Source organism: Poecilia reticulata, linkage group LG8 (assembly GCF_000633615.1).
Source record: "Poecilia reticulata strain Guanapo linkage group LG8, Guppy_female_1.0+MT, whole genome shotgun sequence".
NCBI lineage: Eukaryota > Metazoa > Chordata > Actinopteri > Cyprinodontiformes > Poeciliidae > Poecilia > Poecilia reticulata.
Genome location: NC_024338.1, coordinates 24,782,429 through 24,808,725, shown reverse-complemented (window position 1 = coordinate 24,808,725; position 26,297 = coordinate 24,782,429). Strand labels below are relative to the sequence as shown.

The 26,297-nt window shown below is 40.5% G+C and overlaps 1 protein-coding gene across 1 annotated transcript; it reads right to left on the bottom strand.

The window, feature by feature from the left end:
* mrc2 (mannose receptor, C-type 2) lies at positions 1-26,142 on the bottom strand. Its single transcript, XM_017306422.1, has 29 exons — positions 25,761-26,142; positions 20,778-21,176; positions 17,579-17,752; positions 17,312-17,476; positions 16,423-16,536; positions 16,070-16,213; positions 15,791-15,982; positions 14,974-15,128; positions 14,787-14,891; positions 11,555-11,670; positions 11,324-11,472; positions 9,371-9,588; positions 9,115-9,257; positions 8,395-8,491; positions 8,170-8,299; positions 7,270-7,302; positions 7,023-7,198; positions 6,279-6,435; positions 6,043-6,185; positions 5,859-5,964; positions 5,615-5,781; positions 5,419-5,536; positions 5,094-5,332; positions 4,837-4,999; positions 4,134-4,283; positions 3,817-3,930; positions 3,270-3,449; positions 2,233-2,256; positions 1-2,157 (listed from the first exon to the last, which is right to left on the bottom strand). Exons 1-29 carry the CDS (start codon positions 25,885-25,887, stop codon positions 1,937-1,939), a joined length of 4,419 nt encoding a protein of 1,472 aa, XP_017161911.1. The 5' UTR covers positions 25,888-26,142; the 3' UTR covers positions 1-1,936.
* Positions 26,143-26,297: the final 155 nt, after the last annotated feature.

Here is a 26,297-nt window from a genome sequence, read left to right as displayed (position 1 = left end):
TCAGAGGACGTAAAACTTTATTAATTTCTTATAAAAAAAATGTCACAAAAATTCTTAGAAATTCCAACAGGTCCTTTGGGTTTATTACCCACAGGGAGATCAGGCCTGTTTCACAGACAACGGGGAACGAAGCGAGCCCACTATTACATCATTAAATCCTCCCGGGTTGATCAGCTGCTGCGACCTGTACACGAATCCACCAGCAGAGGACATGCTGCCTCCGTTGAACTCCTCCTTTCCTCTACCTACATCCCCGACTCCTCCTTGCTCTCCTCCGTTTACTCCCTTTACTCCCCCATCCTGCATCCCCCCCTCCCCCATTTTTTTAAATTCCCTCCCCATTCTGACCCTTCGTGTCCCTAAGCTCTCCTTCTCTGATTGGTTCCAGACGTGCCACTGAGCTCTTCTTGCCGACTCAACATTCCACAGCTGGAGACCGCATACGCACATCTCACACACATACATACACACACACACACACTCACACCTCCTCCCTTCCCCCTCAATCTTGGGGTTTTTTTTCTCCCCTTTTTTTTCACAGCAGCTTAGTGAAACACCAAAAGCCTCAGACTGAAATGGCTCCAAAGCATTCCTGCAAGCAGAGAGAGGGAGAGAAATGCACTCAGAGACAAGAGCAGGAGAAGGAGGTTACATTTTTGAAATCTTAACAAGATGTCAAAAACACACTACAGATGGTAGGTTTCCGAATTTGGCTTTTAAAAAACTCTTTGGCACTGAAATATGTATATACAAGATTGAAGATGTTTTTCTTTTGCGGCCGGTCAAAGAGTTCAAGTGTTGGCGATTTTTGCAGGAGCAGTAAAGCTGCTTCCAGGTAACAAAAAGAGAATGTGCATCTTCAAAGCAAAAACCGAGCTGATGCAACAAACRGAAACGTGATGAAACACGAAGCATTAGACCGCTTTGAAATGACAAACCTCTTTTTATAACACAATGACTGCGCTCAAAAAAAATAAAAAATACCCCCAAAAAAACCTGCCGAATCAGCTCCAGATGGAGGCACAAAGAGCCAAGGCAAACAAAAGTCAGGAGTCACAGAGCAGAAACTGCACGCCACAAAATGAATTTCAGGCTTTGATGGCTCCAAATTCTTATCATGCATCAAAACAACCCCCCCGGGTGTGTGCTGCACTAAAAAAAGACAATGTAGTCCATTTAAAGACCAGCTTTCAATGCAAAGTCCTACTTATGTGCACAATTATAGTGTTCGCCCTCAGACAGTTCGAGGTCAGCAGCCCTTTTTTCTTTTTTTTTTTTTAACACTTTTAGCGTGTTCACATCTTGACTTCTTTTCTTCCTCCTGCGCCTGACAGCCTTTGCTGACGTGTCAGGTCGGAGAAGAGGGAGAGAGGCAGGCTCATGAAAACCACACACGCATCACGGCTTACGCTTCTCTACAGCTGCACACATAACGACAAATCCAATGAAACAAATGAAAAAAAAAATGCATTCAAGTCTGGGTTAATACTGACATGACAACACAAAAGAAATCTTAGAGGAATGTGGTCGACAATGGAAACAAAGTGGATTTTAGTCTTTTCGGTCCGAGTAGGAAGACGACTGGAAAACTCTGTGTGGTAAAACTGACGTTGGAAACAGGCAAGAAGTTATTTCATCAGACTGGTTTTGCAATCAGTTGCAATAAACCTGTTCACAGTCGATCAATTGTGACCTGCCTACGCATTTTAGAAAAAGCAGACGGATGTATCCGATTTGTAGCTTTTTTTTTTTTTTATAGTGATATTCAGTTTAAAAATGGAAACATCTGCTGTGCTCCACACAGCTTTTCGGCATTTAAAAAAAAAAAAAAAAAAAAAAAAAAAAAAAAAAAAGAGTTTTGGTTTAAGAAAAGGGTAAGAAAAGAATCTGAGTCTCTCCGGTTCCAGTTGGGGTCCAGTCCAGGGTCGGTCCAGAGTTACTCCGGCTGCTCGTTCAGCTCCATGTCGGACACCAGGATGTTCTTCTCGGCTTGCTCGTCGAGGCCCGAGTTGGTGCGGCTGTAGCGCGCCCCCTCGAAGGAACCCCGAGACCCTGCGGTTCGCCGCCGGTACAGGTAGATCACAGCGGCTATCAGCAGAAGCAGCACCAACGCTGTCACTATGACGACGATCAGAGTGGGCAGGTGGTCGACGTCCACTGGGGAAAATGAAGCAATTTTTAGTGCTGTGCAGAAGACAATCAAAGAAATCAAATAAATGAAAAGCTATTTACATGTTGTGGAGGATGAGTCTGCACCTACAAATGGAAAAAGTACAAAATTAATAAGAAAACAGTTTCTGAAGGAGTTTCAGTCCATGCATTTTATCTTGGTTTTAAATGACTATCTGAGGTTCTGTTATAGCCTTGTACAGTATGTTATTATTATTATTGCTTATCTTGTTTTTTGTTAAYGGCTTTTAACAATTTTACAACCTTTTGTGTGAACCTATGTATCTGCTGCTCTTGCTACACCTGAATTTCCTCTTTGTGGTACAATAAAGGCTGTTTATATTCTATTCTAAGGTAGAACGTAACTATGAAATGAAAGGGARTGATGCATAGCTTTCAAAATATTTCATGCTATTTAATGTTTTCTGTTTATTTCATCCATTTACAGTTTAAAATGAACATGTTCTATGTTAACATAAAAGTTTTACATGGAAAATAATTTGAAGAAAAAAATATCTTACATAATTTACCCATTCTCTCCAAAGTCAACTTGACATGCCATAAACAACTAATTATCAATCAACCATCCATATAGATACATCATTAAACACATAACAGGAAATGTGGACGTATAAAAATAATAATAGCAAAGAAAAAATATACTCATATTTAATGTGTAAAGATGCAGCACTACTCCGAATCAATGGATTTCATTATATGTTGATATAATATAACATTTTATGATTTTCTTAAAAGTAAAAGTTGGTCTTCTTTGTTCGATTTCTTTAGACAAATTTGTTCCCTAAACAGAAACACAACGTTCTGTTTGTTTAGTTCTGACTTTAGATTTTCTTTTAATCTCTGATTCTCTCAAAGTATAAATGCTTTTAATAAGTCTCTTTCAAATGCGCTGGTAATATGCCGTTAAATGCTTTAAGCGTAACTTGCAGAGTACAATAGTTCACMAAGTCGTGAAATTGGAATGGAATAAAACTTTTGTGGTTGTAACTTGAAAGAAATGTGAAAAAGAAAATGTTACGAGTACATTTGCAATTCATTGCATGAACTGCGACTGTCTTRTGTTCATTGTGTGTACGTACTGCGAGGCCGTTTGCAGATCACCCCGTGTGTACGATTTCGGCAGGAGTCGGGCGTCCACCGGCCGCTGTTACTCTGGATCAAGAAGCAGGAATTGATGGAAAGCATCGAAAAAGCCACCTTACGCGTTTCCCAGTTGGTGAACGACATCTCGGTGTCTTCGTTCCACACAAGGCGTCTCTCTGTGACAGGAGCACRAAGGGTGATAAGAGAAACTTGGGGAGGAAAAAAAAAAAAAAAAAGACACCTGCACAGCCGAGTTCTGCCTCAGCTGTGCAGCTTTATTGGATTTAATCTCCTCATTAACCAAGCTAAGTATATTTCATGCTCTTTTGTYCAATTTGCACTGATTGATAACAACACGTTTCAAACAAATGACGCTTTGCAGGATGGGTCACCTTGCTTCGTGATAAGAGCTGCTCATCAGAATTCCTTAATGAAATATTAACTTAAAATGTAAGCATATTCAATAAAGAAAATGATCAAAAAATAATGAAAGTGCAATGAATAAGCCTGTATTTTTAAGCTGTGAAGGCAGTGCTGCTGGACCTTTCATGCTGATGCCCAGCCAAGCTCCCTTTGCCTGTTCTGCATAACTCTGGATGTGCTCCCATACGAAGCTGTTCTCTGCCTCGTCCAGGATGGACAGAAGCTCTGCTCCCACTGATGGAAAAGAGAACAACACAAACACAGATGGATCAAAACTAAATCGAACAACTGGGCCACATGCTCAGTAAATCTATGAGGATATTGATGTCATGTTAATTAGCTTCACTATGGAGAGAGTCCGAGGTGGCGGGTTAAGCGTATGGGCTGTGTGGGGTAAGTGGGGGCGGCTCAGAGCTGCTGCTGTAAAGCTTTCTCACTTTTCTTGCAGGATGCGAGCGCGTCCTGCTGCAGTTTAAGAAGCTGCAGGTTGAAAGCGTAGCAGTGGTTCCTGAAGGGAACCCAGGCCCACTCTCCCACAGAGTGGGGACAAAGTCCGGGGTAAATCCACTGATGGGTCACAGGCTCATCTGTAAGGATGGAAAAGTAAAAAAAATATGAAGTGAAYAAACGGCACAATGTCCAAATGCTTTTAAACACATGACTATGCACTTTGCTGAACAGGGGGCTAAACTTCTTGTAATCCTTTTAAATGGTTAGTTTAATAGCAGTTAGTTTAATGTTTTTCTTGTTTTTCTTGCAGTACAGTTTGTACAGTTTTGACATTTTGCTTTTTTTCATTTAAACGTCAACATTATATGTGTTTTTTTTAAGCTCTTTCAGTTAATAATGAGTTAAGTCTCACTGTGGTTTCATTACAATATGACACAGAGACCTATAGTTTCCTTTAGAACAGAAAGACACAAGAAAATGCCAATTAAATGAATCAAAATTGATCAAAATGTATTTAGAAAGCATCTCACATTGACCAAAGTGCAAAAAAGAWCTATTAAACTACAGCACATGTGTACTAATAATCAGAACTCGGTTGTCTACCATTAGAGCAATATATAACTAATTTAAATTGTTGAGATTGTGACAAAAAAAGCCACCGGTTTGCTTGGTGTGGGCTGAGATACAAACCACTAATTTCACATATAGCAGCATCCAATTTAGCATCGCAGGGAGTCATGGTCCACTGTCCTGTGGTGGTCATGTGTCCACATCCAGCCATCTGATTTGGCTCTCCGTCTTTCCAGTTGGAGTATTTCACTTCTTCATCGCCTAACCACGTAAAGCTTCGTCCCTAGCAGACATGACAGAGCAGGCGGATTTGTTAGACTGCAAGAAAAACAAAGTCAAAGAAGTGGAATGAGAGATYGGTGAGTTTGTGGGCTTACGCCATAGTTATAGAGCGAAATCCAGGCTGGCTGGTGCAGGCTGTTGATAAGCAGAGTCAGGTAGGCCTGCTGGTACGGATCCTTCACCACCGCTAGCGTCCCGTTCAAAGATTCACAGAGGTAGAGAGCGCCAGTCCAGTCAAGGCGCTTCTGCACAACCCGGTACGTCACTCCTCCCAGCTCCACAGGCTCCGACAGGGAGGAGGGAATGAGGGCCGGAGCCGGAGGCAGGCTGCGATCTGAAGTCAGACATGACGATTAGGAAGCGTTTGCGAACTCATCCACAGCACGCCTCTCTTCTGGCTGTTGCTGATCATCGCCGCACCTGGCTGCTTTTGGCAGATGAATCCATTGTTCTCCAACGGCGTCATCTCACAGGCTCGGGAAGCCCACATCCCGGTTTTCCTCTCTGGGTTGCCGTGAATCATCACCACACAGTTTCCCTGAGGCAGCGGTGAGACGTCAGAACGGCAACAAAACGCCAACGAAGGCACAACCTGAATAGAGACAATTGGGAATACCGGCGTCTTGTTGTGATGGGGGCCGCTGTTGTCGACTGGCTCTCCTGGCGCCCAGTTGGTGTAGCTGAGCAGGCCGGTTTTGGTCCACCGGAAGTGACCTTTGGAGTCTGAGGTCAGACCCACCCAGAGGTCAGTGCTGACGTTCTTTAACAAGGTGGTGATGAAAGCTGGGGAGGAGAGAATCAGCTGTACCAYGTCCGCTTTGCATTGCTGATCGTGCCTTTACTCCACGACTTGTAGTTACCTTGATCTAAATGATTGGACACCAGAGCCAGTGTGCCTCGCTGGCTTTCACATTTGAGCTTAGCTGCAGACCATGTGACCCGAGTTGACTCAAAAACTTTGAAACACTAAGACACCATAGATTTTGTTTCAGTAATTTGATGCAACACATAAATTATCTTGAAATCGAGGTAGTATTGATGCACCTTATGCTGATAGGGCGACCACCCAGTAGGACAGCCAGAAGGCGGATGAGGAGACGATGGCGTCGGAGGAATAGTGCCGGTTTCCTTCACCTGCTTACAGATGTAAGGCAAGTCGGAGTGACACTTCTGATCCGCCCAGTCTCCTGTTTACATGTGGCAGAAACACAATCTCACCTGTTGTACATCCGCTCGTACGTGGTTTAGTCTGATCAGATCTATTTTCTGGCTGATTTTACCTTTGCTGGTTGACATGTAAATGCACTTGCGGTCGCGGCTGACTGGTTGCGGCTTGCCGAGCGCCCAGGAAACGTAATTGAGCACAGAGTGGTCGGACCAGCGGAAACGWCCGTCKTTTTCGTAGGTGTAAAGCCCAAGCCACCAGCTCGGCTCGGACTTTYTCTGTCGGGGGAGGTAGAAGACAAACGCTCAAAAATAGCTATGGTGGGATGCAATTATGAATTTGCAMGTATCTTTTCCGCAGTGTGAACAAATTGGCCCAGAAATTATTGTGATAAATGATAATATTGTCGTTTTGAGACCATTTTGAACTAATATAATGATAACGGCATAAAACTGGACGACAAATTGTACCAGAAATGACTGTGATCAACAATAATATTATTATTTTCAAGTAATGCACTGATAATGGTATAACAATGCAAGTTTGTCCCCTCAAAGATGAATAAACTTTATATTTAACAGAACACTCCACACTGGAACTGGAAGACATATTACATTTTCAAAAGAAACCACCACTGAGCAGCAATAAACAAAAAAAAAGGAACTAAAAACCACAAACAATTGAAACCATAAATAAAATGGATTACAATGTCACTGTAAACTAAATCGCACGTTGAAAAATATTTATCAGAATGGAAATTATTGTGCTCATTTTAATTGATCAYGCAATTAATTTACCAATTTCCTATTGCTACACCTAATTAATAGCCTCTTTGAAATAATTAGAAATATCGAAAAACCTGCAGAACCTTGCTTAAATTGTTGGCCAGGAAAGCCTGCTCCTCAGCTGAGTGAACTGAAGCGAGCGAGGAGTCGAACCAGGAGCAGATCCTCTGGGCCTGATCCCACGTAGTGCGATGGTCGAAAAACCTATACTGAGCCTCCTGAAAGGTGATCCAATCTGGAGCAGTATTTCCTAACAGACAATAGAACAAATTTCAGTGTGTGAAAATAAAAATTGAAACCAAAAGGATAAGTTGRACAGACCTTCTGTCACTTCTGGTTCCAGCTCAACACTTCCTGAAAAAGAGAAAGGACAAGGAAAATAAGTTAGACCTGAAATAAAGAGCAGATTTGTGTTATGCACTAGAAATAAAAAGTTACAACAAAGAGAAAAGTAAATATTTAAGAAAATTTTCCACATTTAATGTAATGTAATATATTCTGCACAACTTGCATAAAAACAACAACAAAAACATCTGCAATATCCTTTAAAATATGTGCATACAACATCAAGCCAACACTTTAAAACCTTTCGGTCCAGTAGCAGCGTTCAGCCTTCATGTTCACACCTGCCACTAATGACACTGGAGCAGAAGTCCAGCTGCCTATGCTGTTTGCAAAGACGTTAAAAAAGATCAAGATCTTTTAATTGTACAAAGGTACCAGTCAGGAAAAGAGCAGCAAAAAAATCCACAGCWTCAGCTTTGTACTTGTAACTTTAAAGGMTGATAGAAACTCTAAAGGTATTTCTGTTTATTACCGATTCTGTTCCAGTCTTCTGTATTCTCTGTGGCTCTGGACTAAAGATCTTCAGTAAATGACAAAGGCTGGGTTTTTTTTTAAAGAAAGCATCCAAGGGTTTGGCTTAAATCTCCTAGATTCTTGAGAGCAGATGCTTTACGGTCTGAAGAAGCCAAATTTGGCCAACAAAGAATAGACTAGGCAAAAGAACACCATGCCTATGGTGAAATGTGACGAGAGTTTTCCCTCAGATGAAACCAAACTTCTGGGGGATTTAATAACAAACAGGTCCAAATTTTTTCCTTAATTCCATGAGAGCATGTACCACAATACCCATTTTGGAAACTTGAATCTAAAATGGTGAACTTATAAATGAGCAAAAAGTGGAAGGTTTTAATTAAAAAATGGGTATTGATTTCATACCTCTGGGAATCTTGCAGATCCAGTCCAACTCGGAGTCACAGTGCATGGCCAGCCAGGTCATAGTGCCCAAGTCTGCCGCAGCACACTGCCGGATGTTGTAGTAGTAGCGCCCAAAGTTCCGGTATGTTAACTGAGATACGAGTCGAGAACAAACAACATGTCCTTCAATCATTTGTGTCCACTTCTTTTGGAAATGATGGATGTTTGGAGAACGTTTTCACCCACAGGAAGTCCATCGCTCCACTTCCAGCTGCCGTTATCCATGGGATTCCTGCGGTTCAGACCGATCCAAAACCAGTGCTGCTCATGCTCTTCTGACTCTCTGTGGGTGTAATCAAAAATAAATAAAATTGTAAAAAAAAAAAAAAAAAAAAAAAAAAAAAACATAAAATAAATCCATATTTTATACATATATTTTAAATCACTATGTGAAATGTGACGAGAGTGAACTGTGGTTCACATCAAGTAATTTTTTGTCGCAGCTACAGTTGATTTTAACTTTTTAATAATTCTGACTATAGATGATGTAATTTAGGTCATCAAAACACATCTAATTAACTTTTCTGGCATGTTTTCTTTTCTTTCCCATTTTGTAAAGGTGGCTAGGAGAAATGGAACTTAATTTTAATTTTTAAAAAAATAAAAAATCTTAACTGAATCTTAATTTCTAGAAATTGTTCTGGGTGCMAATAGTTTTCAAAAATGTTTATTGTGAGCATATGCCAAAAGATAAAATGATGTTAAAGCTTAACAAACATCACCGTGTGCTCAAATGTTTGTAGAGGGTTCTGTAATAAAACAGGAACAACAAAGTAACATTTCCAGGATTTCTGATGAACATGTTGAAAATTTCAAACCTTTTTTCTCTTTTAATGTGGCATATAATGCTGCAACCGTTTTTTTGCCAGTTTCAACATTTATTTGCATGTCACAGTCGATACCCACCCAAAATTCTCATGGAGGACCTGCAGGACGAACTGCTCCTCCTCAGGGCTGCTGATGCTCAGCAGGTTGGCTCCGTGTTTCCGGCAGAACAGGTGAGCATCCAGCCAYTTCAGCTTCTGCTCCAACTGGGAGAAGTGAAAGACCTGCACACAAACCTGACGTCAGTCCACTCACGCCTGCGACAAAAACTGTTTCCCCAACTTACGGTGAKTTGTCAATTCTTCATGCTGCGGCTGTGAAAGTGTGCAGGATGAACCTTGTAGCAGTAGCGCAGGTTGCTGTTGCTCTTCCAGTCCTTGGGACAGGAGCCGCTGAGGCTGGGGGTGGGCTGCGGCGCGGGGGGCTCGGGGCTCAGAGACGTGTCCTGGTTCTGGCGGCAGATGAACTTCGCCTTCGCCGAGGCGCACTCCTTCACCTCCCACAGACCCGTCGCGGAGCCGGTTACCATCACAACACAGCCACCGTGGACGTTCGCTAAATCAGATGGGTGGAGGGGGRCATGAGTGGAAAATCWGATTTCTTACGAGTGGAGAAGTGTTTGATCTTTTCTCAAAATGCACAAAGCGCATCAAGCGCAGTCTGTGCGTGCTCTGCTGCTCTCATTTTTTATATGAAAAGAAACAAAAAATGTGTTCATTCCTGGTTGGCAGGTATTTAATACAATCAACCTGCTCTCTCTCTCACACGTGTAAAGATATCTGCTGACGTAAATTAATGTGAGGATTTTACTGTCCATATAAATGTAGGTTACCAAGAAAGCTGTAAATACTTCATGGAAAGATTAGGATTTGTTTATTCAGGTTTTCAAAAACTCCCCTTTTATCAACAAAAGCACCAAGGCTTCAATCTAAGAGAAAGTCACTGAGTCAATATATTTTTGAATGGATCGGTTCAACCATGCCTGTTTTATGAACACATCTCTGAAATTATGTCTCTTATGAATCAAACTTCCTTTACAGCACAGTTAGTTCTCCTCTGCCAAGGGTTTATTAAGATGTACCGTAACTCCATGTGTGGAGTTACAATTCTTATTTTGCTAAATAMATACAAAATTGGCAAAGAGTCAAAGTGGAACCTTGAGTTTTGATGAACTGAAAATCTCAGACAGTCGATTAGATTGAACTCTCATTATCCCTCCGAGAAAGAGGGATAATGAGAAACATTGAAATGAAAAACATTCAGAGAAATTAGAAAAGTGAAAAGAGAAAGTAGATATGGAAAMAACTGAAACAAAAGAGAAAAATATTTWAAAAATGCAAGTATAAAAGACCAGGAAGTAGTAAATTCACTCTTGGACATTATTTCCTGCTAAATAATGAAAAAAATATGTAATTACTAGATTATAAACCTTTTTATCTMAATTCTAAGTGTATAGGYATAAAAGGATGTAACAAGAAAACAAACAAAAATTCAGGTGYATTTTGTAGTCATGAAATGATGAAACAAATTCCACATAGACTGACTGTTGTTCTGCTTTGGGTATTGTTGCAGCCACAGATATTATAARTTATAAACTATTGATCAAATTAGTTTTTCACAAGRAAATTCTTGTGTGCCGCAACTGTAATATTGTGCACAGCAAAATTGTGATGACATTTCATTTGCAGTACTTTGTGCATCAGATCCTTCTGTGCAGGCTTTTTAAACCTTTACAAAATACAACATTTGCGTCAATCTCCGTTTCTGTGTCAACAACCAAACACAGAAACATTTAARATTAGTTTTTCATTTCTTTCAAACAGGCTTGAATTTACATCCTTTTTTTTCCTGTTGTCTGTGTAACTGGCCTGTGCAACTACACTCAGTCTTTGAAGCACCTGATCCTCGTCCTTTTTTCTCATGATGCTGTGATCGTTGCCTATTTTTGCATCTGATTGACCCACAWAGTGTGTCCATCCAAAGAAAGTGGCATCTGCCTGCAGAGCTGAATAGGACTTACTGACGGGGGTTGGTTCTCAGCGCTAGCGCTAAGTGTTTCTGCAGGTTGTAAACATGTGTCATATTAAGTGAAGGAAGCAACATCTATCATTAAAATTGAGATTTCTTTTTTCAGGCAGAGCAGTGTCAGCTATGCAATTTGTGTGAGAATAACTATTTCGGAAGTGAAACGTGTAATTTTGCAGCCCTTCAGAACTTTCTCAAACATCAGGCTACAAAACCACACAAAACTCATATAGAGATGTTATTAAAGCTGACTTGTGTGACTTACTCGGCTGGTCTCGATTCCAGTGGGTGTAGGTCACTTCGTCTCCACTCAGCCAGCGGAATGACCCGTGAGTAACCTGGTCACTGAGCCCGATCCAAAACGAATCTCCAGCGTGGCCAAACACCAGGCTGCTGGCGAATGCCTGCTCGAATCTTTACGATGAAGCACGAAGCATTTCAATCGGTGCAAAGAAGCTTTCCTGTGCATCTAACTCTGTGTGTRCTCCAGATCTACCTGTTTGTTATAGTAATAAGAGCAGCTTCATGCGCCTCACAGGATTTCCTGGCCTCATCGAAGGTGGACAGATCTTCTCCGACCGAGTAACAAGCTGGACTGTGCCACTTCCATCCCTGAGAAGAAAAAAATGTGCTTCTTTTATATCCAGGAAGCAACATGTGACAGATATTGATAAATAAACAAACAGAGGATCTAATTAGTTATAGTGAAGTGAGTAACTGCAGAATGAAATGTTAAAGAAGATAGACACAGAGATAACACTTTCTGCACTAAATTTTTCCTGCCAGCAGGCAAAGTGAGGGAAGATTCTGCATGAAAATTATAACTTTCAACGTTGTGAGAATAAACTCTGTTAAATTTTTTATTTATTTTTGCACAAACAAATTAGGAAAACATTCAAGCTCTATCGAAGTCTGAGCTGACAGATCTGCTGAAGCTAAAACCTCTCCTGCCTGTTTTACTGCGACGAGTTGTTCTGATCAAAAGTGAAAAGCCCCTTGAATATTTTTTTTTACACTTTATCACCTCACAACCACGACTGCATTTTATTGGGGCTTTATGTACTTCACCAACACAATGTAGTGCAGCGAAAGGATACGTTTTGCAAATAAAAAAGTCTGGAAAGAGAAACATGGGTTTGGATTTAGTGAAAGCTTTATAAAATTCACATTTTGCTCCAAGGAAAGCTGCAAGCCACTTGGGAGCATTTCTCTGCCAACTTTGCTTTTTGCTCGTTCGATTGGATGAAGAGCGCTGTGGACATCAATTTTCAAGTCTCACCACAGTTCTAAGTTTAAGTAAGGTTTGGACTTTAAGCTCTTCTAACAAATTACTTGTTTTATCTAAACATCTCTGGAATAACTCTGACTGCATTTTTTTGAATTTTTCTACTGAAACACCCAACTCAGTTTTAAGTCTTTCCTCTTACTGTATATTTACTGTTTTATAAGCTAACTCTTCTTTGAAATGAATAAAAATCAACGCCACAAAGTTTTGTTTGAAAACCATTTAGATAACCGTGTACTTCACTATCATACATTACTTTGGCTTCATAAAATTCCAATAATAAAAATTAAAGTTTATGGTTGTAAAATGAGAGAATGTGGAAAAGTTCACTGAGCGTATCTCTTAGCAAAATCGGGGCCTAAAACCATGACTGACTAAATCACTTAGAAAAAAAAATGCAAGCGGTGCAAACACAAAATTCAGATTTTCATATTGTTTTAGAATCTGGTAGTCCTAAACTTTCCCCCCTAGGCTTTTACTCTCTCTTTATTTATTTACACATAAAGCACATAAGTTATGCAGAGAAAGAAAAACAACACACTATATCTCCAGAAGCAGGAGAAATTGAATCTGCCAGACTGCTCCTCAGGGAGAGAGTTAAAACGCCACCATTGATCTCCAGACATACTTTTGTTTAAGGCATTAATACTTTAAAGCTATCTGGGGTGAACTAAAAAATACACCGAGGACACACACATGGATTTCCTTTTACGACAGTGACCATGCGTTTACATTTTTACACTATGAGCTGCGAGGGTCTCAAAGGAGGCGATGATTATTGGGTATAAAGTCTCAAAAAGATGGAGATGAGCTTAGCAAAGCTGGTCCAGTTCGAGTTGATTTTTGTTTTTTGAGGATTTTAAACTGAATGTCAAATAGGACTGTATAAATAAATCGATTCGGCGATATATATCGATATTTTCCGCCCTCGGAAAGTATCGATTTTTCATCCGCGAGTATCGATCTGTTAAACCATAGGGGTCCATAGCCTTATAGCTCATTTTAACTTCTAGTTTGTTACGGCKTAGCAGCAAGACTCCGCCTCCCTCAGTCTCACTTTCAACTTGAGCTTAAAGTGCACATTATAAACTACACACCAGTTTTTAAATTGTGTTAATAGGCCAAGTATAACCGGAGTTATGTTAAAATTAGCAAACCATATCGTCAGAGAAATGTCAAAAGCGCCACCATTCCCCAGCTTTTCCGGTTATGTGAGAGGGAATGAGCTTCCAAACGTACAAAACGAAACGAAACATTAGATTCCTGTGTTTTTGGACATGTAAAATCTTCAATAAATAACGATGAGAAACGAAGTAGAGTTGCGCAAATAACCGTGAAAGAGAAGCGGAATGGAGTAGCGGCGCGAATGGAGCAGCTGCAAAAGCAGTGAGATCGCGAAATTAATGCAAATTTCGCCTGGTAGCATTCACTTCGTAATTAGTTTTTAAGCTTAGCGGTTTCTGTTCTGTATATAAAGGATTACTTGATAACATCCGAAGCGGGCGCGCAGCGGCGCTGTGTTTTCAGCAGGAAAAACCCGCAGCCGGAATCCGCGGCGCAGTGAGGAGGATTTCCATGACAACAATGGCTGATCGATCATTTTTATTAGCAACAGACAAAGACTATCAGAGACTGAGAGAACTATGAGATCCTGGCAGTCTGAGAGGCAGATACTCAGACATCCAAGCAGGGGAATAGCGGCGCTGCGTAGCTGCAGGGAGTCGATCACTACGCGGTGAGGCGGAGCCACTACTTTAGCAGCTAGTAGTAAACAGCTTACAGTCACGGCTAACTCCGGGAGCCAAGGTAGGAAAACCTTTTTCCCCATAGTCCAAAAGACTGCATTTCTCATTTGCATATTGAGAGTCTACTGAGGCTGATAATCTCCCCACTCTGCTCCTGGATTACCATTTAAACTTTTGAGTTTTATGTCAAATCCACATGAATTAAATGACAGAAACTAATTCTCTCACTGCATCTTTGATTCATTTTGTCCAGCTGCAGACTGWTAGACTGTCCAATCAKAGTCAGGTATTGTGTARTTGGTGCTTTTAATCAGTTTTCAGTTAACTAAATTGAAGTCTATGGAACACATAATGTCACTAAAATCACTCTGTCCTTCTAAAATCTTTCAGAAAATTGCAAAAATGCACTGAATCGTATCAGATTGTATCAAATTGTTCAACAAATATCGTGATACATATCGCACCGTGACCAGAATATCGTATATCGTGTCGTGAAATTATTGTATTACTTATATTAATAACAATAATTATTGAAATTATTGTACACCCCTAATGTCAAACAGATCATGTCCTTTAAATGGGTTTTATCCTATCTGACATAAATGGGCAAGAAAACGAACATGAACAAACAAAAGTGTGAAGATATTTAAAAGTAATAATTTCTAGCAGCAAATGCAATGAAAGAAAACGTTTGATACCTGTTTGCACTCTTGGTTTTGGGGCTTCCCGTCGCTCTTTGTTCCCGGCTTCTTGCAGACGAAGGGCAGAGTCGCATTACAGGGGACGTCATCCCAACGGGCTTCCTGCACACAACGGCCGATTCACGTATCCGAACGGACACATTGACACCCAGCAGGGGGGGGGCGACTACATGAGGTTACTCACAGGGCCCCACATGGAGACGCAGTCTTCCTGCGTGTTGCGGAAGTTGTTGGGTTCATACGGGTGCCAGAAGGTAAAGATAACAGGAGTGTGGTCGGTCCACTCGAAGTCCATTTGCATTTCTCTGTCATGGAGGCCTATCCACACCTGGTCGATGTCTGGAGACAGAAAAAAAAAAAGTAATACTGACCGAGTATCGATTCCGATGAACAAAATCGATTCGGTTTGATTCACCGGGACCAGATTTGAGGTTCAATTTGACAGACTTTGATTCAGTTGAGTTGACTTTGATTCTGTCAACTTGGTGCATTAGTAAAAATATGAGTATTTAGATTAAGAATTGAAACTAATGCAATTACATGACAAAACAAAAATGCCGTAATTTAAATGCGGTGAAATGCTCTTGCGATGTGTGAAAAGATCTTGCGTTATTCAAGAAGTCATGTAGAATTTTGGGGAAAAGAATCAATAAAAGTTTTCCATTTATCTATATTGGGCCGTTCAAAGGAAAATCGATTCAAATCGATTAATACTTTTTTTTTTTTWAATCATGCCCTAAAAAACGCCAACAAGATGACTTTGGAGGTAATAAGCCCCTCTGACGTGAAGTATGACCAGTATTTAAATAGTTTTCTTTTTCTAAAGCAAACTTTTTTGATCATTTTGGCATCGTTTTCTAGAATGCACCAGTCAGTGTATCCATTACAATCCTTAACTCCAGAAGCTGCTACAACACAAACCAGTATCCAGGTTCGGAGAACTGCAGGAAGAGAAAGAAGAGAGTGGCGTGCTATTACATCAAAAAAAAAAAAAAAATCACCTTTTTTTAAGTTGCGAATGATGAACTCCAGCTCTGGCAGAGTGTGGATGCTGACCAAGTTGGCGTCCATCTTCTGGCACGCTTTCTGAGCCGCGTTCCACTCGCTCTTCTCTGACGAGAGCTTGTAGCAACCGGCCTGGAAGGACTGCCAGCCCACATTACACTCATATTTGTGATCATCTGTCCATGAATCTGTAGAGTAAAACCATTAATTTACTGTAAAGGCTTCACCCAAACGGAATCTGATTTATTTAGCTGATGAAAGCTAAATTTATGGACCTGTGGTGAAGGGGTCCAGAGTGGCGTTGGGCCTCTTCTTGCAGGCGTACGGCAGAGCTTCAGAACAGTCCCGGTTCTGCCAGCGTCCCGACGACTCAGATTGGACCACGGCACAGTTGTCGTCCTCGGCGTGAGTCGGATGCTCTGTAGTTCAGCAAAACACACACACACACAAAAACTTTAGAAAAACAAAACAAACAAAAAAAAAAATCACCAACTCACTGTGGGCGCGCTGTAACACTCATAAACGGATGTTTGAATAAGGCTCAGCTGTTTCTAAAACGAGTCTGCATGCAGCCCTTTGTGGGAAATTTACAAAAACAAAGAGGTTGGCGCTGCTTTCCCAGTCTGACCTTTATCCCAGTTAAGATATTTGACAGGTGAGGAGTCGGACCACTGCCAGCCGCCACTGATGTCCAAGTCATTGAGGCCGATCCATAAAGAAGAGCTGTAAGCGTTCAGAATACCTGCAAGCAGAGGAAATGTGTTTCTGAAATAACACGAGGTTAAACAAAATGGCGCCTCTGTAATTTGAATAGCAAATCAATAAATCCAACAAAGAAAAATGTTAGATTCTAAATATGCACAGGAGAGGTCACCACTTCATCAGTCAAGTGAGATGCAAAAAATAAATAAATAAAAAGAATCACCAAATAATCCAATAAAACAGAATAAAAAATTTTACAATTTGAAAGAATGTGCAAAATCAGTCATAATATTTGTAGATGAGATTGTTTTTATAAGAGGCACTTTACACACACACAAAAATAAAAAATAAAAATCATCGCAGTTCAATCACACATACGTTCCAATTTATATTAGTTGACTAATTATTCAAAGATATTAAAAACATTTCTATCTTAGGGAAATATGGATTTTATCACGGAATCTGATCTTGATCATGAGAAATCCGAGCTCTATTGTTTCCAGTTCATAATCAAACTGCATTGGATACATTTAAAGCTTTGTTTATTTATCTATTTCGGTATTAAAGGGAATGAACTCAACCATGTTTAGATGGATCTGCTTCCTTTTCTTTCAATATGGCACCCCAAATTAAATTTAAATTAACCTAATTGAGCTAAATTAAATGGAAATTTCAAATAAAGACAGCATCATTAACATCAATAACTAATCCAACTATCCTCGAGCTTTGTAGACACATCCTCGTTAAATTGTCACAATAAAAGCATTGTAGAGTTCAGGCTTGAAAAGGAGAACATATAAAGTTAATCTATTTACCATTGATGTAGGTCTGCTCATGTAGCTTGCCGATGCTCAGCAGGTCTGCCCCCTGCTGTTTGCAACTGCGCTGAGCCTCACTCCAAGACAGAGTGGCCTGGAAGTTAAACTGATAACAGCTGTCTGTCAGGGGGTCCGTATCCCAGAATGTCTCACAGCTGCTGCCTGCGAGGGGGAACAAAGGTCTGAAGTGTCAGCCAGACGGGTCGGATCCGGCAAAGTTTCCCCCCACGGGTCTGGTTCTGAGCATATCGGGTGAGAACTTACTCTTCACAGGACAGAACCCCCAGCGTTGGTCCCGGTCGTAGTTAAAGGTGGTTCCGCACCAAAGGTGGCCGTCTTCACGGCCCGTGCTTGTGCAGCTGTGAAACCACTGGCCCTCGTACATAAAGGGCAGGTAACAGGGCCGGCCGTAAGAATTCCCCTGGATGGTGTAGATCTCTGGACAGAAATCGTATGAGAGACTGGAAATGCTTGTGTGGGCCTTCAAAAGTGAGGGTCCTAAATGAGGCGTTTGTTTTCTCAGCAGGCAAAAACAGAGGATGATCTTACAACGAAAACAGGAAGTCAAACAGTGGCGAGGGGCTCTGGGTTTCTTCTGTTTTTTTTTTCCCTTGCAAGACTAAATGTCTTTTATCGTGCAAGAATCATCGGTTATGAAAGACGAGAAAGATTTTAGACATCAATTGAAGGCGTTGTGGAAGAGCACCAGCCTAGAAACACAATAAAACAAGAAGATAAAACAGTGAAAGAAGAGGAGAAACGGAGGAAGACGCTTTCTTTCCAAAACAAATCAARCCAGTGGAGGGAGAGCAGCCATAAAACCAGAGAGAAAAAGCTTTCCCTCTCTCTGTCCTCCCTCCCCGCTTCAGGCTGACTGGCTGTATTGGACATGACTAAACCTAGAGGCATTTCTTCTGCACCAGTAGGACTCTTTCACACAGAAACTTGCRAAGATCGCTGRCTGAAAGTGAAAAAGCTCAGAGCATGCAGTTACCCTGCCACATGAAAGCAAAAAGAGAGGAGAGATGATGAAAAACGTGCAGGGAGATGTTCTGGTTTTGGCTGCAGTCAAGCAGAACCTGTTAACTACAGACTAGACTTCGCTGAGGCTTGCAGTCGTTCCTGCAAAACATTTAATATTTGCAGGGACGGCGCAGGCAGCAGGAAAGGAGGCTTAGCTAAGACCCACGATGGTTAGTTTTAATCTGAAATGAAAACTTTACATACAAGCAAATATGCTTGAGGCCAAGGAAAACGGCAGTTTACAAACACTGGCGGGGGCATTCACTGGTGGGCCACTCCGTCTCCTCAAACATCCCCCTGAAAGCGGCGTTCTCCTTTATCCGTTTGATCGGATACAGCTGTGGCATCCACAAACAGTAAGCCCATCTGCCRCACAGAGGCGGAAACACGCAGGAGGGAGCAGCTCGCCGGGTCACTGCGTGGCTGAGCATGTGTTTGGGGAAATGTTCGAGATGCGCTTGCATGCGTTATCCTTAATTTATAGTAACAGAAAGGATTTCCAGAGCAAAAAAAAGGGGAAACAATTACATTGTGCCTTGTGGAATGGATCAGTCAGGAAGCAAAGAGTCAGAGCCAGACTAGTTTGRTTCAGCTTCTGGAATCGTTTGTTTTCGGTTTTTCAGTTCAATGAGAGGTTCAATAAGCTGCTTAAGGTAATTTGACCTTTAAAATAAAGACTAAATAAAAAAGGTAACTTTACAATTTCCAACCTCATGACCYAGAGTTCTGTATCTTTTATAGTGCTTTGTAAAAGTATTCATGGCGCTAAATCCCGTCRCAATAAACAATTAATCAGTTAATCACATGCTAAATTAAAAGGAGTTCAAAACATATAAATTTTTTTTACAGTCTTCTTAAACCATTACATTTATGGTTTCTGTCGTTTGTGGTTTTCATTTATTGATTTTGGTCATTTTGTTTAAAACATGTTCCAGTTCCAGTGTTAAATGTTCTTTAAAAAATTAAAGTTTATAGATTTTTGAGATGGCAAACCTGCATYATTATTACTTAAAACTGGTCTCAAGAGAAAAATGTTAATATTTACCACAGTAATTTCAGGGACAATTTATCATCTTGAAGCTTTTCTAGTTTTTTGTAAGTAAAAATCTGAAAAGTATAATAAACTATGTATAATGCTGCCTTTTTAAGCAAATCCTTTGTAAAAACTAAAAAATAAATAAAAAATTACATTGCAAAACAGTTCAAACACATGAATCTGATTTGACCCAAACAGTTTAATTGTTGYTGTTATTGTATGTTTATTGGGTGGTACCTTCCAGGACCGTCCTGTGTTTCTGTTATTGTCTTCTCATTCAGTTTGCTAATCATTTCCTCTTCARCCATTTGCTGTTTTATTAAAATAAACTTTTATTATACACATTCTGAAACTTGAGTAGCTCTCTCAGAGTCACCATGGGGATCGAGACTGTCTGATAAAAGTGAAAAAACATGTTTTGGGAGGTTTGCAGCTGTATTATGATGAAATGACATGGAAGTTGTTTTCTAACCAAATTCTGCTTTAAGTTTTTCCAAAACTTTCTCTCTGACCTGTCTGGTGTTTGCTTTGGTCTTCACACAACACATGTACTGAGATTGATTTACACTATATTTACCAATTAGGTTAGCTTAAAGGCAATTGGTTTAGGGGTATTATAGCAAAACGGGSCRAACATAGATGCGCACCATCATATCCAATTGCTATCAAWATCATTAGYTTCATTAGTAATTTTTGCTAACAAGGATATAGACAAACAAGAGAAGAAATAGGGACACATGCCTCATCACAATACAAGACAGTTGTGGTGAAAAATGATTCCAGAGACGAATCCTGATCTGTCTGAATGAYCTTTCGGGTTGGGGATTTTAATAGTTTGATATTAACTTTATTTTTTTTTCATTGTAAAGGTTGTTGACCTCTGACCCGATCCTGCTGAAATTTGGACTCAGGTGGGTGTTTAAATAAGACTTTGTTACCAAACAACATCAAAACTGGATTTGCAAAGACTAAAGCCAGGAAATCAGTTAATTTAGATGAACATGAAGAATTCTGCCAAAAACAATGATCAACCATATACAGCTGGTTAGGCTGAGAGACGTTTATTCAAATACTGTGGGCATGAGAACGTTGGGATGAAAGAAAATACACAGATAATTCCAACTTCAAGATGTTTTTTTTGTTCAACCGTTTTCTAAAACCAGAGAGAAAATTAAAATTTCAAATGGCAACTTTTTACATAAATCAATTTTAAACAAGCTACAGTGTCTTACTTCTTTTTGCCATTACATTTTTTTAATTATTATATTCTTACGGGTTTTTTTGTAYACTTAATTGTAATTTTGATTTGTGTGACTTCAGATTAGATATTTATCACAAACCCAAACTTATCATTGATGCATCAGTAAAGCAACAGATAAGTGACATTAAACATGTGATGCCTACCCTGATATGTCTTGGAGCAGAGATCCTGGTCGTCACCATACAGTCTCCATTTGCCTGAGCCAAACATAGTCGACCCGTTGAAGAACGTTGGGGACTGAAAGAAGTTGTTGAGTTTTTCCAGCACCTCGTCGCAGTTCCAGGTCCACTCTACCCTGGGGGGCTCTCGATCACACGTGTATATGGCTATCGGAGGATACTGCGAGTTGTACGTGACGTTCCTGGTGTTCAAACCCAGACACAACGAGGAGCCCAGGTTGAACAGGCGCCCACGAGACACCCACTTCCATCTTTGGAGGGGCTCCTCGCAGCCCGGCGTCAGGCTCAGAGAGTCAGTCATCACCCCGAGGCACATGTTGGTGCCCTCGAGGAAGAACGCAAAATCATCAGACTCCACTGGCGCTGTGCAAAGAGAGAGAGAGACGGAAACGACAGCAGCGGTCAATAACAGGGATAAAAACAGAATTTTGTGTTAACAGCTAAGAGGTCAGGGTCCGGATCGTTACCACCAACAGCGGAGGCCCAGCTGGGTTTGAACTAGTTTCAGTCCTGGATGTCAATCTGTGCATTGTAATGTAGTAACAACTCATCCTCTGGCAATCCTAAAATACCTTCTAATATTCAGAGTAAACATTAYGTAACACAACCAGATACGCATAACTGTGTTAAAAGATGAAGTACCAGTTGCTTGTCCGGTTCATATTGTACTGGGAAAGCAACTGCCAGTGGTTTTTAAGGATGGATGCTTGGAAACAAATTCATCTGCCGAATGAATTTGAAACCTTCTACATGAGTCAGTGGCGATTTTACACTTGGTTCTCATAGAGGATACGTTTCCACACAGTGCTTAAAAACGTTTTTTAGGAGAAACGTCTTTGAGTATCAAGTGGGAAACTCAAAGAGAGTTTTCCACGTAAAAAGAGATGTRGGAAAGAGAGCCACTATGTGGCTCTTTATTCTCAAGAGCCATAAAGACTCTTGAGAATAAAGCAAAAGATGTTTTTCTCCAACTACTTTAGTATCATTTATAGGGTCTGGTAATCAACAAATCGAGACCGTTGAGCAGATAAGTGTGAGACTTATCTGGGACAGAGAGAGACACACACAAGAATCTAAATCAAAAGTGTTTAAAAGGAAAATTGCCAAAATAAACRGAACTCTCCACTCTTGCAGCTGATGTTGAGACAAAATAGGGGAGAACCCTCAGCATTCCTTCWCTGCAGGGTCCAGAAGTGAGTTTGTGAAAGATYCCTGGGCTTTTAGGTAAAAAACATGACTGATTGGTACCCCGGTCAGCTCAAATCCTTGGCTTCCTACTGCCCGGTCAAGAACAAATAACATCTTCTTCTGTTTTTATGCATAGACACAATGGATCATCACGCCTGGCATATGAATCACTGTAATTTGAAAGACAGGACTTGACGCATGTCCTTTTTTTAGCTCCTTACAGCCAGTGTGTGCATGTTTGTTGGGMAAGGTGCGGAAAAAAAACAAATTACCACAAATATTTTTCTAACACCACCAAATATATTACTTTTGCTGCATTTCTTTTTTTATTTTGTTTACAAATACTCCCCAAAAAACCTTGTGGCTTCTTAACAAAGCTTTGGTTGTAGAGACAGAGACGTCAGACTTGTTTACTTCATTCCCTTCACAAGACAAACCAAATGTGTTGCCTTTAAGAGACAAAATAGCAACCCAGTTTCATTAAGGAGCTGGAGGAATAAAAAAAAAGTTCAAATAAGAAGGTGATTTCATTAATTAAAATGGAATTTGATGCTTTAAATCAAGTAATGCAAACCAGAACTGGGTCAAACTGGAAAAAGTGGAAGCAAAGACCACTAATGAGATTAAAACATTTTCTCAATAGCTGTCATTTTTTTTWAAWYYKSMWTTTTYYKRAAWYYTYYTWWYYWWWWWWTYYWWTTTTKKTRSCMMMAAAAAAAACATRATACATGTGTATTATTCTGATGGACAGTTTCAACTTGCAATCTCTTGAATCTGCTTTCCTGCCTTTTTATTCTCTGCCCCCAGCCTTCTTTCACAAAATGGTAGATGGATTTTGTATGGAAAAAGGTACTTCATCCTTGTGCAGCGCTCCTGCACTGTATTGTGGGAAAATTGACACCTTTGGTTTGAATGGGAGCCAATGCAACTCCTGGGGGTGATTGGGGCAATAAAAGCATAGAACAAACAAGACAATGTGATTCAAGASTTCGCTGTGTTTTAGTATAACGGAAACAAGTTAAATAACAGCAAAATGTCACTTCTGTCTGCTGATTTTTTTTAACATCATCYTGCAAAACTTTATCAACGCATATTTATCAGATATTTAATTAATTGTTTGTCTTGTCTGGCCTGATATTCTAGCACTTAAGAGTTGCATTTACAGCTTTTAACCACATAAAGAGCCAATAAGGTGCACTGCTTGCTGACCCGTAACGCCTGGCTCACTGTGGAAGACAGAGACATGATCCTGATCCATAAACTGTCCTCGGATGTGATCGGCCGCAAAAATTTTTTATCCCATGTTTGTTTGCATTGAGCAAAAGAGGCTGACGACTGTTCTGTCTTTGACTCGTTCATTCATGAATGAAACATCTAGCAAGTGTGCAAATGTTTTAGGAAGATTAAAAACAAGTGAATTATTTCACTGAAGAAATTAGCAAAAAATTGCGACGATACTATACATTTTAGTCACCATGTGGAGTTATTTGAATAGTAAAAGTAGTAAGAATGCTTTTAAACCAAACAAGGTTTCAGGTTACCATCAAATACAAAYGTGTGAAGAAGAGAAATCAACAATCAAGGCCTCTAAGMTCTGCTAATAAGCATATAAAATATCAAARTATGCTAAAAATCTATGCTCTACATTYGCAAGACCCAAAAAGACTCAAGTAATCTGCTAACTTTCACTATTTTTCACTTTCTACTTGAACATTACTGTAAAAACCTGAATTTCAGGATTGCTCTTAKTCAGTTCATCGCTGCTTTGTGAAAACAGTGATGATTGCCTTGACAACTACACATAACTTGGTCTAAATTCACTTATTGTGAATAAAAGAAAACATCTACTTCCATAAACTCCCCCTCTCCTGACCCACAACCTACACAACTCTTTTGTGCACATGTGCGCACACCGACCGGCCTTCAAACAGCACCACAACCTGAAGTCGGAGTTCAAGAAGTCAAGAAGAAAATTCCCCACAGGAGCTTTAATCCACACTGGAGAGGACACGGCTGAGAGGAAGCTCCTCGCAGATTAAACCCTAAGCCGTCGAGGGCCGTCAAAGTGAAGCAACAACGGCTCTCCTGCTGTTATCTCATCCTCCTCTCCTACCCCGGCACCAAGATCTTCTTTTGCAAWGCTGACATCAGTTACCAAAAGAAGAAAAGGAGATGAAACGGGCATTCATGAGCAGCCAGCAACGTTTTCCAAAAGCGTCAGATATTCCCAGAATCTCCGTCACTGAGGACGTTTACGCAACTTAGCTGGCTGACTAACCAACTGCAAGTTTAAGCTTTGAATATTAAGTTTGAAAAAAAAAAAAAGCTTTACAATGAACTCTTTATTATAGTTGGATTTTGAATATAACCTTATGCTGATGTCAGATCATAAATTATAAGACAGACCTTCATTTCATTTGTTTTTTCTCAAACATTTTCTGTTCTTTTGTCGTATCCTAAACACACCTGGAATGCAGGGAAAACAAAAGATCATTTCTAGTCATTATGACAAAATAGGAAGTGGTATTCTCAAAATCAGTTTTGTCAGTGCTTTGTTTTTTCCAGAAGCTTGGGAGGAAGAGAGAGACGAAGAGTGTCCAGGTTTTGTAGGCAGCATGGGAAAGTGGCACCTCAGGAGAAGGGTGTCAGATTTACAAACCAGAATAAGACGAGGAGAACGGAAACTTCCCATCACGGATTCACAGACATTCRTCAAAGTGTTGGTTTACGTTTTGGACTAAAGTGAGAACWTTTCCAGACATTTTCCAACAAATTCTCCCCGGATTTATAAATTACAGACATTTTACTTCACATTGGGCAAATAATGAAGATCTGCCAAATAAAATAAGGAGAACTCCCCATAAATCAATGTGACAAACCTTTTCTTTCTCCACAATGAAATCAGAGAGGAGACACAACAAAGCCAAAAAAAATAAATAAAAAAAGTTGTAAAAGAGCCCATGAAATGCCAACTGTGATAAATCCAAAAGATTTTATTCAACAAACCAGCTGATCTGCAGTTCCTTCAAAAGGCATATGGAAAACTAAGCCTCCATAAATAAGTCAAAAAGTCTGCTGTCAGTTTGTAAAGTCAATGCATGATGATAATGGAAACGAAAATATACTTAGAGCGTGTAGCATTAAAAAAAAAAGATAATAATAATTTTTGTTTGGTTCCACATCAATTTGAACCTTTTTGAGAAATTTCAAACTGATCTGACCAAATGGTCAAACCGTGTCAATGAGGTTCTTTTGGTTCCGGGGTGTCCTGGTGTCTGATCCGACTCTCTCTGTGTTAATTGCAGCCTGCAACAGTCAGGACGTAAAGGTCACATCTACCCGCAGGGAGCCAATATGAAGCGTCACTTCACAGTCTGTGGCTTTGCGAATTCAACCTAAATTCCCATCAGGAACACGAAGCCAAACAAAAGCAATCGGGAGTTTAGATCCAAAGGAAACGGTAAAATATAGAAACCGAGCCCCCAGTTCTCTGCTCCCCTCATTTGCCTCCACATCTGGTTCCACTCAATGCTCGGACTTTTAGATCGTAGCATTCCACACCACGCACACACACGCGCGCGCGCGCGCACACAGAAATCCTAAATATCACTTTGAATGCTGTTTTTTTAAAAGTCAGACGAGCAAATGAAAACAATAAGAGTCATTTAGGCTGAATATCTTCACAAACCCGTTAACTTGTGTTGTAAAAAATCACGCAAAGAGTGTTTTTTTTTTTTTTTTTTGTTTGTTTCTCCTCACCCGTGTCGCTCCTCTTCAGTCCCAGACTAAAGATGAATAAATATAAAGTGCATTTGTAAAATATAAGTAGCCCTTCCGTCCATGTCGGCGCAGCAGTCTTGTTTCGGTGTCGCTCGGTGCTTTGCATGCTCACAGCCACAGGAAGACGGACCCAACAAAAACAACTCGAACGAAGAGAGGAGAGATGAGGGGGGGAAGCGAAGCCAGCCGGGGAGCAGCAACTGGCCGAGGGGGACGGCTGATGGAGAGGAGCTGCAGGAGAGTTTTGGCCGCTAGAGCTCAGCCTGCCTCTGCCTCTGCCTCTGCCTCTCAGTCAGATGAGGCCGGAATGAATGGAGCAGAGTCAACAGTGGTTCCCAATATGAGGTCCGGGGGCCTTCAGGTCAGTGGAAGAACTTCTTCTTCTTCTTCTCTTCTATTATGGCGGATTGCAAGCAACTTTGAGGTGCATACTGCTACCTACTGTACACGAGTGTGTAACAACATTTCTTTACATCTATTAAATTCTATTTATTAATCTTGTATTTTTAAGAAAAA